General features: G+C 52.9%; 1 protein-coding gene across 1 annotated transcript in view; it reads left to right on the top strand.

Annotated features, from left to right (window-relative positions):
- Positions 1-13332, top strand: part of LAMA5 (laminin subunit alpha 5) — a gene marked incomplete at both ends in the record, with an annotated part of 88288 nt that overhangs the window by 60535 nt on the left and 14421 nt on the right. Inside the window, 22 exons of the mRNA XM_080354674.1 lie at positions 1810-1952; positions 2041-2147; positions 2835-2988; positions 3331-3491; positions 4059-4167; positions 4656-4753; positions 5081-5282; positions 5680-5806; positions 5993-6132; positions 6951-7066; positions 7318-7529; positions 7747-7951; positions 8164-8308; positions 8800-8940; positions 9345-9506; positions 9687-9788; positions 9873-9956; positions 10272-10502; positions 11046-11159; positions 11426-11553; positions 11768-11848; positions 12286-12500. Of these exons, the coding sequence (XP_080210800.1) occupies positions 1810-1952; positions 2041-2147; positions 2835-2988; positions 3331-3491; positions 4059-4167; positions 4656-4753; positions 5081-5282; positions 5680-5806; positions 5993-6132; positions 6951-7066; positions 7318-7529; positions 7747-7951; positions 8164-8308; positions 8800-8940; positions 9345-9506; positions 9687-9788; positions 9873-9956; positions 10272-10502; positions 11046-11159; positions 11426-11553; positions 11768-11848; positions 12286-12500 (3177 nt within the window). The remainder of the gene's footprint in view (positions 1-1809; positions 1953-2040; positions 2148-2834; positions 2989-3330; positions 3492-4058; positions 4168-4655; positions 4754-5080; positions 5283-5679; positions 5807-5992; positions 6133-6950; positions 7067-7317; positions 7530-7746; positions 7952-8163; positions 8309-8799; positions 8941-9344; positions 9507-9686; positions 9789-9872; positions 9957-10271; positions 10503-11045; positions 11160-11425; positions 11554-11767; positions 11849-12285; positions 12501-13332) is intronic.

Here is a 13332-nt window from a genome sequence, read left to right as displayed (position 1 = left end):
AGATGGTTGAACAAGCCTAGAGACCTGGACAACTAATATATCTATGAGCAAGACTGCGTGGGGACAGACCTGAGGCCGTGCAAGTGCCCCAGTGAGTGGCTGGCTGACTGATTTTACCTCTTCTAATGCCACTCCCACATCGTCCTGCTGAAGCTCTTCCAGACCACACATGCACAGCACAAGGCTGTCAACACCAGCTACCGAATTTATCCGTGGGTGAAGTTCTCTCCCCTGTCTTGAATTGACATAGGAGGTGTTTTGCCTTTGATGTGATAACGCAAGGTCCGAAGCGCCAAGATATTATTTTTCTACTTTTTTTGAGAGGAAAAATAGCTGATTATTTTTATGAGCAGTCATATTACACAGCAGAAAGACAGGAGAAGCATGAGCCATGCTCATGCTTTAGGATCCCACTGAAGATAAGGAAGTATTTAATCTGTCCTATCCAGCAGCAGAGCTCGTTTCCTTTATAATGTGCTTCCCTCCTTGCTCAGAAGCAATATTTGATTTTTCTAGTGCTGAAAGCAAGCTGCCAGACTGACACACCAGCAGTGGGGTCCAGAGGGCAGATTCCTCAATAGGCCAGATCAGCTCCAGAAACGCTGAACCACCTTCTGCCAAGGTGAAATGGGCTTCACATGGTAGACAAGCAGCCTGACAAGAAGATAAGTTGGAAGATGTGGCTTGCAAAAAGGGAACCCTTTTCCAAGTATTCTATTTGCAGACCAGTTTCTCCCACCCCACCTCCAGGAGCCACCTCTGTTTGAGTTGTCATCTGAAAAGAATGAGAAACTTCAGCTCTTCAAGAAACCTACCCCATTGCCTGTTCAGGGACATCTCTTTGTTCCTTGCATCCTCACCCCTGCTTCCCATCTGACAAAGCAAGGGCTCAGCCTCCGCTGACACCAGCACACATGGGCAGGGCTGTCACCCATCCTAGCAGCAGCACAAACCCCTTGCTTTGGCTTCTGGCCCTCTGCATTATGCCTCGATGTCCACGTACCACACAAGGATAGCCAGTGTGCCACATTCCCCACTTCCATCTTCATCTGGTCTCCTCACCATGTAGCCCTGTTCAGTGAATCCCTCTCACCTGTGCTCTTCAAAACCCTCCTGAGACTCCTAGACAGGCAGACAGTCTGCTGCTAGGTGCTGCACTGTTATTGCATCCAAAATTAATGAATTCAAAGGTTACAGGAATGTGTCAGCTGGGCCAAGGAGCTGTCCAACAACAGCAGGATCGAGCGTTAAATGCATGCTGTCCTGTCCCTTAAAATTAATGTCTAAATCTCAGGCACAAAGTCTGTGGCTGACAAGAAAGACAGGAGCACAGCCCAGAGGTTTGAGAGTTTTCCAGAAGACAGATGTCTTGCCTGTGGGGCTGGAGTGAGAATATCCCTAAGGAAGAACATATCTGGGCAATTCTGTCTCAGAATAAATTCTTCACAGATGAGTTCCTTCCTTCTCTAGCTGGCAAAACGCTCCTTGGTGTGCAGTACTCCATGCTTTGCAGTCCAGGGATGCAGAGCACACTGAAAGAGCTGTGGATTAGCATTAAGGATTGTAGTGATTTATTGTGTGTGTTGTTTTTTTTTTTTCCTCCAATTAAGCAACTGAGCAGACTGAGAGTAGATGTCTGTTACAGGACAGTGTGGGATTGTGGTGCCTCTGCTATGGCAGCACTGGGAGAGCAGGAGCCCGGGACTCCCCGCTGCACTACAGAGCTGCTTCCCTGAGCGCAGCCTCCGATTTGCAGACCCGGGTTTTCCATCGCAGTCCCTTCACAGTCTTTCATCCCTCCCGCTCCAGGTACAGAGCAGACCAAGCAGATTGTCTTTACTCCCAGCACGGAGCCCGCCTTTGTCACCGTCCCCCAGAACAGCTTTGGGGAGCCCTTCGTACTCAACCCCAACACCTGGTCTCTGGTTGTTGAAGCAGAGGGTGTGCTGCTGGTAAGGACCATCCACCACAAGGGGGGCTTCAGCCGCTCCCTGGGGACAAGTGTCCCAAACGTAACCAACTCTCTGTCTCTTCTCCTAGGACTATCTGGTTTTGCTACCCAGCTCATACTATGAAGCACCAATACTGCAGCTAAAGGTCACAGAGCCATGTACCTACCAGCCAGCACCTGAACAAGCCACCCAAAAGTAAGAATCATCATGTCTTAATACTATGTGGGACTTACTCAGCTCCTCTTGGCCTGGGGTTAAGAAATATATACTGTGGGAGGGTCTGGATGCAGTAGAACTGCTTAGTGGAGCACTTTGCTGGGGTTGATTTAACTTGCTGAACCTGCCCAGAAAGCCAATGCTTAGATCTCCTCATCCATGGCACAGGCAACCTGTGTGTTCTTATGGACCCTGGAGGGCCACCTCACCCAGTAAGACCATGGACCAGTCCTCTGCTAGGTTGGGTTCCCAGTGACAGGTTGGATATCAGTCAGCAGACCTGGAAAATGGCTACAATGAATTGGGTCTTGCTGGACTATTTAAAATGAATGAGTAGAGTTTGGTAGTGCTGAGAGCATCTCGGTGTGTCTGCTTGCTCTGCCCAGGATCCCTCTGTCCATGGTGTCCAGTTGTCTCCTCCACTATAGCAATGGTCCCCAGGATAAAGCACGTTGCAAGGAGAGAAGTTTGTTGTTGTTACTGCCCTCACTGGCCCTATAATACACGATCTCTTGCTCCACAGTGACCTGAGATGCTCCCTTGGGCAGTGGAGTGCTCATGTTAGAGCAAAGCCTTTTGCAAATCTTGATGGGATCAAGATGTGCGGGTGCACTTCAATCCCGATCTAACAATTGCACTTTACAATTTTTTTCCTGATGTTTTTAGCTGCCTCTTGTACAAGTACCTGTCTCTGGATGGCTTCCCTGCAGCGTCAGGCGTGGATGCGGTGTGCAGGCTGGACAACCGCTTACCCAGAGTGTGTCCCACGGAGCAGCTCACCCCCTCCCATCCCCGGATGGCGATGTGCAGCGGCAGTGATGTGAGTGGCACTTCTGTTTCACCGCTCACGTGGCCCCCGCGGTGCTCACCCCTCTGCTCCCCCGCTCTGGTGCTTTACATATGCCCAGGCAGGTTATCAGAAGGGTTTTGCGCTTCTGTATACCCCACTTGTTAGTCCATCAGTCTTGCACACCCCTTTGTTCGGGGCACCCAAAAGCAGTGTCTCACATGCAAAGGGCTTGCAAGGACACGTGTGGTGTATGGTAAGAGTTGGCCTGTTGGCCCCTCAGCTGCAGAGGAGGCTGGTTTGTAGCGTCCTGCACGTACTCGCTGTGCGGAGCGGGATGGGACACTCCTGCTCAGCTGTCCATCTGTCCTCCAGGTGGAAGTCCAGCTGTCCCTGCCTGTTGCCCAGCCCGGGAAGTACTTGCTGGTGGTGGAGTACGCCAACACCAATGCTCTGCAGACAGTGGGTGTTGCTGTGAGCTCGCCGCACTTAGCCATGCAGCAGGGCACGTTCATCTTCTACCCGTGTGTCTACAGGTATGGCCATCTCTGAGAAGGAGAAAGGGTTCGGTCCTCCTCTGACGTGGCAAGGGCAGACACAGCCCGCCCAGCTGAGCTTTTCCTGCTTTATCACGTGAACACAGCGATGCCTCAGCGTTGTACATCTCAGCTGTGTATGAAAAAACTAATTCTAGCTGGACGTGGATTTTAGTGACTGGCCATCCCTCGGAAAACATTCCTGAGCCAACATAGTCCTCTAGTGCCTCTGCCAGGAGATAACCTGCTGCTCCCATTTACAGCTGGGTACATTGGTGCAACCCTGACTTAGAGAATGGCCTACAGGCAGGTTTATTGAAGCTCTTGTTCCAGGTCAAACCCTGTCCCTTACTGTCAAAGTGTCTGACTTCAGACTGCAACCTTTGCAGTAGGAAACAAATGTCTGGGGTGTCCTTGAGAGACTTCACTCTTATGACTTGCCAGAAGAGACACCAAAAGATTTCCAGGGAGTTTGTATAAATACCTTCAGGACATATAGCTGGCAAGACAAGATGTGGGTCAGGACCCTGCTCAAGGCTGGCTTCAAAATCTGTGTTTCTCTTGCAGTTTCCTTTGCCGAGGGATTGCTGTAGATTCCCAGAGCCGCATGGCAACTTTTGAACTTACCTCAGAGGCCACTGTTCGCTTCACCTCTGATCTGGCTGACTTCTTCCTGGTAAGGGCAGGTTGCAAGGAGGAGAAACAGGAGTGGTGCCTAGCCTGGAGAAAGTTTTTCTAGTCCTCTTTGGACTGGGTACTAGATCTTGGTCTATGGCCTGAGCAGTCCAAGGTGGTCACAGCAGTGTGTTTTGAAGTAAATCATGGGACTGGGATTTGGGAGAAGATGGAGAGAAGTGGCTGCTCTGTGAAGAGGGAGCTCTGCAGCAGTGTGGCTTCTTCCGATTTCCCCTTGAAGGCATAAGCAGTTGCTTAGGCAAGGATAGAAGAATCTCATAAATATGTGCAGCTCATAAATGCCTTAGGGTTTGTGCCAAGAAAGAAGGGGCAGTGAACAGAGATGTGACCTGCCGTGCATGAGCTGAAGTGTGATAAGGAGATGCTTAGTGTGGTCAGCCGGATCGCTGGAGGACCCAGAGCTGCCATAGGCTCCCAGTGGCAGAGGCTGTCGTGTAACTGGGTGATTCTGTCTTTCCTGTACGGCAGCACAAAGTGTACCTCGTACCCGCTGCGCAGTTCACCATGGAGTTCATCGAGCCAAAGGTGCATTGCATCAGTGTCCATGGCACATTCTCGTCCAACAGGTAGGAGTCTTGGGTCCCTCAGGGTTTTAGCATGAAGATGGCTGTTTCCAAAAGCAGTTTATTCACTTACATGCAGCAAGAGACACACACTGTGTCCAGATTTTTGACACTGTGTTGGGTATATATTTGCACATGAATTAGCCTGTGGAAGTTTCCTGTTCTTCCCACTGACTTCGTGTCCCAGAAGTCTTGGTAGAAATGTCTCCCTTGGCAGGCACGCTTTGTAATCTGCCGCATGTTACAGGGCGTGCTTCTCCTGCCGGGACCTGGAGCCTCTCTCTTTCCTTGTCTGAGATCTTTACATCCCGTTTTCTCCTTGTTTTGCAGCAGCTCTTGTGTTCCCTCGAGGTTCCTGAAGCTCTCTCAGTCGATTATTTTGGAGGGGGGCCAGGCTCTGCCCATCGCCCCTGATGTCCCCCTGGCTCAGGCTGTTCATGTGGCCCCCACTGGGGTCCCGGTGGATCCTGCACCTCGGCCGCCCACGGCAGTGGATCCCACCGCAGAGCTCATCCTCCTGCAGCCACCACAGGTAGCGGCATGGGCTGGTTTGATGGTGCTGTGACACTGGACACCTGGGGCATGGGGTTTTCCTTCTCTATTGAGTAGCTTTAGCAATTTAGCAATTAGCATTTTCAGAATGTAATCTGGACTTTAAACTTGTCCCTGAACCTGTAATTCTTGTGGACTGTTGTGTCTTACCTCCATTCAACCCTACTTGGTTCTCTGAGCTCCCAAAAAAAGCTTTGTAAGTGGCACCATTACAGAGGGGAATGTGGAGATATGGGGGGGTCAGTTTCCCAAAAATCTCTAGACCTGGCAGTTGTGCAATAAAAGCCCAAATTTATGCAAGAATGAAAAATATCCAGGCTGTGAGTACAGCCATCAGATGTGAGGTTTTGTCTCTTTGTTCTCCTGTTTTGGGCCAGGCTGCCATTGTGTTTAACAGCCGCATCCAGACCCTGGGACGCTATGCGTTCATCCTGCACTACTACCAGCCCAACCACCCCACCTTCCCCGTGGAAGTGTTCATCAATGGTGGGCGCATCTGGCAAGGTGAGAGCACCTGGGGGAAGCTGCTGGTACACAGAAGCCCGGAAGGTTTTTTGTGCCAGAGGATAACTGGGGGTTCTCGGGGGAATGCAAAGATCTGAAGCAAGCCCAACTCATCTCTTCCAAACCAGGAGGGTGTGATGGGGACTGTAGGGAAATATCAGACTAACAAGTTTGTTGTCTTTTCAGGTCAGACCAATGCTGCTTTCTGCCCACATGGCTACGGGTGCCGGAGCCTGGTAGTTTCTGAGGACCAGATTATCTTGGATGTTACGGATAATGATCTGACGGTGGTTGTTCGAGTGCCAGAGGGCAAACAGCTGTGGCTGGTGAGCGGCTCTTGGGGAAGCTCCTGGGGTGTGCTGGACCAGGCTCCAGCCTCATGACTCCAGCAGGGCCAGAGTTTGTCCTTGGGGGTTTTTGTCACTGTGTGACTGCAGGAATATTTCCCATCATCACTCGGCTTCTGAACTACCCTAAAAAGTTGCAATCTTCCAACTGTAGTGGTGTAGAATTGAGGGAAGGATTCACAGAGACAGGATCTGTATATGACAGTTATCCCTCACTGTCTGATTTTGATAGCAAGAAAACGCAGAAATGGAAGCTGTTGCTCTGCAAACATAGCTTGTGATGATCACAATAATTTTCCTGCTCCAGTAGTATTTTGAACCTGCATAGCATTGTTTGTTCTGGCACGCTTCATTGTGGGAGCAGGTAGCCTTTGTTATCCTCAGGCAACAGGACTGGAAAGTTGACCAATATTTGGATAAATGGCTGAAAGGCAGAACTGGAACCCAAGTGCCTTCATGTCTAGGAGCTTAAGATGACAGTGGCTGCCTGTCTCTGCTGAAGTACAGTCAGTGCTGCCCTTTGGGGGCATTCTGTCTCTTTTCACTCCAGTGAGTTTGAGCCACTCCTCACATGGAACACTAGATTAGATGGACCTTGATTGACAGACCCCAGTGGAGCAGTGGTCCCTGGTCTTTCTCATACTCGGGCACTCCGTGTGTTTTGTTCTGTACCACCAAGGGATGAGCTGATGAGAAGTTGAGGGTGCGTTTGCACTTTTTGAGTAATCTGATTTTGGACTGTGTCTGTCTGGCTCAGCTAAGGAGCCTGGCTCACCCATCACATCATTGCCTTACAGGATTACATCCTTGTGGTGCCTGAGGACAGCTACAGCTCTCAGTACCTGCAGGAGGAACCCCTGGACAAGTCCTACGATTTCATCAGCAGCTGTGGCATCAACAGCTTCTACATCAAGTGAGACGCTTGGCCTTGGGTGGCTGCGCACTCCTCAGGGAGCAAAAACCCCTTCCTGTGTGGCAGGGAAGAGATCTGGTTAAGACATTCCTTATCTTATGACCAGACCTGTGGGTATTTGGGGGATCTCGGTGATTGTGGGTCTCTCCTTCCCTCAGTACCTATTGCTGCAGGAGATCCTGCTGGATTTCGGGGTGGCGGGAGGCTGTGGGGGTGTGCAGCACAGTGACTCCTCCTGCCTTCCCCTGCAGCCCCAGCACGTCGTCAAGGTTCTGCCGCGACTCCGCCATCTCACTCTCCCTCTTCTACAACAACGGGGCGCAGCCCTGCGGGTGCCACGAGGCCGGGGCGCGGGGCAGCCAGTGCGAGCCCTTCGGCGGGCAGTGTCCCTGCAAGCCCAACGTCATCGGGCGAGAGTGCTCCCGCTGCGCCACCGGCTACTGGGGCTTCCCCAACTGCAGGCGTGAGTTGTCCCATCTCCTGCTCTGCCTTCCCAGCACTGGCCATTTTGCTTCTTAGGGCTGAGGCTGATTTGGAAAATGGCTGTATTTTCCAGCCCTGTAATGGCTTCACTTGCATGAAAACAGCCCAGCTGCCCACAGAGCAGTTGAGCTTTGCATCCGTCACCTTGCACTCTCCTTGGGCTCCCCCAAACACAGCCCCGTTTCTGCCCCTTCCAGCCTGCGACTGCGGGACACGTCTCTGCGACGAAGTGACGGGGCAGTGCATCTGCCCTCCGCACACCCTGAAGCCGGAATGCGTTGTCTGCGAGCCCCAGACCTTCGGCTGCCACCCCCTCGTCGGCTGCGAGGACTGTAATTGCTCTCAACCTGGTGTGCAGGAGCTGACGGAGCCCGGCTGCGATGTGGACAGCGGGCAGTGCAGGTGAGGGAGGCCTGTTCTGGCATTGGGCATGTCTGCCGGCGTCTCTGGTGGCTGCTGGAGCAATGGGACACTTCGGCATGCTGAAAAATGGGGACATCCTCATCAGCATTGTGTCTGTGCCAGCATGGGTGAAGCTCTGAGAGCCTGGCTGCTCCCAGCACAGCCACGCAAGGCAGAGGTTTCTCATGCTGTGGCTCTTCCATCCCATTCAGGTGCAAGCCCAATATCATCGGGCGACAGTGTGACCTCTGTGCCCCTGGCTACTACCACTACCCCAACTGCCGGCGCTGCGACTGCCACCTGGCTGGCACCGAAGCCAGCGTGTGCGACCCAGTCACGGGGCAGTGTCACTGCAAGGTCAGTCCTTAGATGCCTTCACACGGTGCCTTTCTCGTCAGCTCGACTCTCCTGCTCTGGCTGTGGGGGACTGTGTGTGTCTGATGTGCCAGGAAGGAGAAGGAGAGGGCTGGAGAAGGAGAGTGCCTGAGCTGCAGCCAGCCTGCCTCACGTGCTGGTGGGTTCAGAAAGACTCCTTCTCCCCATTTTTCCTGGCCATGAAGGCTTATTCTTTTGGCTGTCATGGGAGACGGGCAGTTTGGGTCCAGCCCCATGTCAGAGCCCGGCATGACAGCAGAGTAGCTGCAACTGCTGCTGAACTGCCTGCTCCAGCCCCTTTGCAGGGCTCACAAGTGCTTCCTCCAGGTTAATTTAATGTTTCATGGGTGCTGTGCAAGCAAACCTGTGCGGGCACTGATAATTGTGCTTTGATCACTCGTACAGCCATCTCTGTCCTCCTTGAAGGCCCTGTGAGAAGCTGCTGACGCTGTTGGGCTTTGCTTGTCTTCCAGGAAAACGTGGAGGGCCCGAGGTGCGACCAGTGCCGCCTGGGGACATTTTCTTTGGATGCCAGCAACCCCAAGGGCTGCACCAAGTGTTTCTGCTTCGGTGCCACCGATCGCTGCCGCAGTGCTGAGAAGCACCGAGCTGAGGTGAGAGGGGCCAGGGCCACCAGAGCCTGCGGTGCAGTTGTGTTCCTTGTCCCCCTGGCTCCCCGCTGCCCTCAGGTCTCTGTCCTGCATTAATCCCACCCCTCTGGAAGATACACCATGAGGAGAGGGTTTTCTTTGTCTCCCTGTGCCCATCTCCCACTTTCCAGCCCCTTTTCCTGATCTCTGGGGTCTAATAGGGTGGAAAGTCATGGTGTGGGGGGGGCTGTGCCAGATGAGAGGCAGGGGTGATGATGAGCTTTCCAGTGGCTTCATCAGAATGCATGTGAGGTTGTAAACCTGGTGTTATCCTTTCTGCTGCTCTGGGACTTGCTCTTCTGGAGCACCAGCATCCAACTACCTTCTGTAGCTCCACTAGAAGATCTATGATTGCTCTTTCCCCGCAGTTTGTTGACATGAACGGGTGGCTCTTGTTGAGCAGCGACCGCCAGGAAGTGCCAACGACCCTGAGCCTGCGTGAGCAGCTTGTCCATGCTGATCTCAAGAACCTTCTGGATGCCTACCAGGAGCTCTACTGGGTTGCACCCAGCTCCTACCTTGGGGACCAGGTAAGTAAGAGCACAGCAGCAGCTGGACCAGCAGCCACGTGCATCCCTGACCCCACCAACACGTGTGCCAGCAGCGTGCCCGCTGACACACAGGCGTTGCCCACGGTCTGGGTGAATGTGGACAGCTCTGACCATGCGCTGTGGACTTGCAGCAACAAATGCAATTTGCCTCTCCTTTAGGTTTCCTCCTATGGTGGGCACCTGCGCTACGAGCTGCACTCCAACCCGCGGAGGGGTGACGTCTTCATTCCAGTGGAGTCCCGCCCTGATGTGATCCTAAAGGTGCAGCCCCAGAAATTCCCTGGTGCCCCCTGCTACCGCATGAGCAGGATGAGGTGCTGACTGACACCTTCTTGTTTCTCCCAGGGAAATCAGATGAGCATCATGTTTCTGGAAGGCACGTACCCATCCCCGGGGGATGTACACAAAGGCCAGCTGCAGCTAGTGGAGGTGAGTTTGCACACACAAGCATGTATCAAGTGCTCTCAGATGCTATTGAAAGGACAAGACTAGCCTGTAGACAGAATCATGGAATACCAGGTTGGAAGGGACCACAAGGATCTTCTCGTCCAACTTTTAGAAGAGGCAGTTGCTTCAAGCTCGGTATTTTAGGTGCTGCCAGTCACAGTAGAACTGGCTGTGAAGATCCATGGCTGTTTTACCTGTTCAAAGGCGAGACGTCCCAGCAGCAGGGAAGTGAAGGCTGGGCTGGATTTTCAGGTGTCTTGTGCTTCCTGCCAGTAACGTCGAGTCTTCTCCCATCAGGGGAACTTCAGGCACACAGAAACGCACAACCCCGTGTCTAGGGAGGAGCTCATGATCGTGCTGGCAAACCTGGAACAGCTGCAGATCCGGGCGCTCTTCTCCCAGCTCTCTTCATCCGTGTCCCTGCGCAGCGTGGTCCTGGAGATGGCAACAGATACAGCTACGGGCATCCGCGCCAGCAACGTGGAGCTGTGCTTGTGCCCGGCCAACTACCAGGGGGATTCCTGCCAGGTGAGGGTGAAAGGGGATGTGTTGCTCCAGGCAGAGGGGAGGCAAACAGTCACATTTTGGGTCTCAGCCACCCCTCGTGCTTGGCGTGGGTGGCAGCCGTAGGGTTTGGATGTTTGTGCAAAGCAGTGGGGCCAGAGTACCAGCTTCCAAGCTGACCCCTGAGGGCTTCAGTGGAAATTACAGCTCAGGTTGTGCCAGAGGAAAGAACATCATCTCCCAGCTCCCCTCCCACCACAACACTGTGCACCTGGGAGAGGTGTGGAAGCTGCCTCTGCCTTTTCAGAAGAGGCATGATGGAGAAATAGTTCAGGTGGTGCAGACCAAAATCAAATGCATGCAGCAGCCTGGAATAGGTTATTTTGTCTGTCCAACTATCTCTTATTGGGAAGGAGCTGCACTGAAAAATCTTTGGTGTTACTTTCAATCTCTTCTCCATCAGTACAACCCTGTGGGAATTGTGTCATGGAAACTAAATTAGTCTCTTCGTTTTGCCTGAATGCATTGGACTGTTTTTCAGATCTCTGACTTTTTCTCTGTCCTCAGGAATGTGCTCCAGGTTACTACAGGGACACCAAGGGGCTCTTTCTGGGAAAATGCATCCCATGTCATTGCAATGGCCACTCAGATCAGTGCCTGCCAGGCTCTGGGATATGCCTTGTAAGTAAACAGTGAAACAGCAGAATATTTTTGAGTTATAAGGTCTGTAGCATGTGATTAAAAAGCTCATCACATACAAACTGAGCTGGCAAGACTGTGCCGGGATTAGAGCATTAGCTGCATGTGCTGTTTCAGGGCTGGTCCCGCTCAGGGTCAGCTTGAGATGAAAGACAGTTCTGGGTAAGGGGAAGGACTGAAGCATCCTTTGTGCAACCCACTATTCCTTGCTGTCAGCTCTGAGCCTGCAGCCGGCCTTTTCCTTGCAGAACTGCCAGCACAACACGGAGGGAGACCACTGTGAGCGATGCAAGGATGGCTACGTGGGCAGCAGCTCTGCCAAAGAACCCCTACAATGTGTGGGATGTCCATGCCCTCTTTCAGTTGCCTCCAACAAGTAAGCACCCTTGGACGGGATTATCTGTTTGGCCTCACTGCTTCACCACTGGGAACCAGGTTGTGCCACATCAGGGCTTGGCGCTGGCCGGTGTCCCCAAACCATGTCCATAGCCACTTTCCCCAAGGCCCCAACAGCCCACACTGAGCAATCAGTTCCTCTGGGATGGACTCAGGGGTAACTACACCTTCCTGTTCACCCCTTGTCGTTTCAGTTTTGCCGTGGGTTGTGTCCACAAGGGCTCCAACATGCAGTGCCTCTGCAAGCCAGGCTACGCTGGACCCAACTGTGAGCGGTAAGGATGATGGCACCCGTCTGTCTGAAACCATGCACAGCCAAGTCCTGTGCAGCCACTGCTGTGGCAGGAGTAAAGTTGTCCTAGTAGAGACTGCAAAGGAAACAGTTGGCTCTGTCCCCAGTGTGCTTTGCGCCGGCACGATTTCTTTCAGTTCTTTTAAGCCTTCACATGCCCTGTTGCCATCTGCACTGCTGATATATTGTGTTTTCGTGGGTGTATTATTTAGCTGTACTTTGCCTTGACTTGCAGTCTGTGATAAAGGCACCTTTCTGGGGTACCGTGAGGCAAAACACTAAGTGCTTTGTGATCCCTGAGGGTTGCAGCAGTTACAAGTTTGGATGCTCGCACTGCTGTAATTGCACAAGACTCCGGCACGAGCTGTGGAGATGCCCCCGCAACACCTGGCTGTGCTTTAACTTGCCCTATTTCTCCAGGTGTGCCCCAGGGTACTACGGCAATCCCTTGGTGATCGGCAGCTCGTGCCAGCCCTGCGACTGCAGTGGGAACACGGATCCCAACATGCTGTTCAGCAGCTGTGACCCCCTGACAGGCGCCTGCACGGGGTGCATGCACCATACAGCCGGCACGCGGTGTGAGCTCTGCAGCCCTGGCTACTACGGGGATGCGGTGGTAGCCAAGAACTGCACACGTGAGTGGGGCAGCAGTGAGCACTGGGGAGGGAAGATGGACAGACTGGCCACAGATGTGTTTAGCACCTTAGCGAGGCTGTGTGTTGCTATGATGAGTTATGAGCTTGGTTGTACTGCACACACTGCAGGCGTCATCCAAAGGGGATAATGAGGAAAAACAAACCAAACCTCCAAAAACCTGCCCTCCAGCATCACAACTCCATAAACTCCAGTCTGCCCCTGAATGGATCTGGAGCACAAGTGTGATGGGAGCGGCTGAGGGACCTCGAGGGGTTCAGCCTGGAGAACAGGAGCTGAGGAGAGAACTTCTGATCTCTGAACTGCCTGAAAGGAGCTTGGAGCCAGGGGTGTTGGGCTCTGCTCCCAAGTAACAAGTGATAGGACAAGAGGAATTGGCTATGAGTTGTGCCAGGGGAGGTTTAGATTGAATATTAGGAAAAATTTGTTAATGGAAAGGGTTGGAAAAGGCTGCCCAGGAAAGTGGTGGAGTCACCATCCCTGGAGGTGTTTACAAGAAGCATGGCTGAGCTTCTTAGGGACATGGCTTAGAGGTGGACTTGGCAGTGCTAGGTTAACGGTTGGACTCGATGCTCTTAAAGGTCTTTTCCAACCAAAATGATTCTATGATTCTGTGAATGTGAGCCTCCAGAGCACACCCAGGCTGGGATGGTTTTGCCCTGAGCAGCTCGTGCAGCAGCATTGCTGGTGCTGCCTCGGGTGTGGGTTTGCACAGCCGCTCCCAGCACCGCTCGTCTCACTGTGAGGAGCAGCAGCCAGACTGCAGCTCGCCAACAGGGCTCTGCCCTGCACAGCGTCTTGGGAATAAGTTGT

This window comes from Nesoenas mayeri, assembly GCF_963082525.1.
Source record: "Nesoenas mayeri genome assembly, chromosome: 16".
NCBI classification, from domain to species: Eukaryota; Metazoa; Chordata; class Aves; order Columbiformes; family Columbidae; genus Nesoenas; species Nesoenas mayeri.
This window is presented reverse-complemented; position numbering and strand designations above follow the sequence as displayed.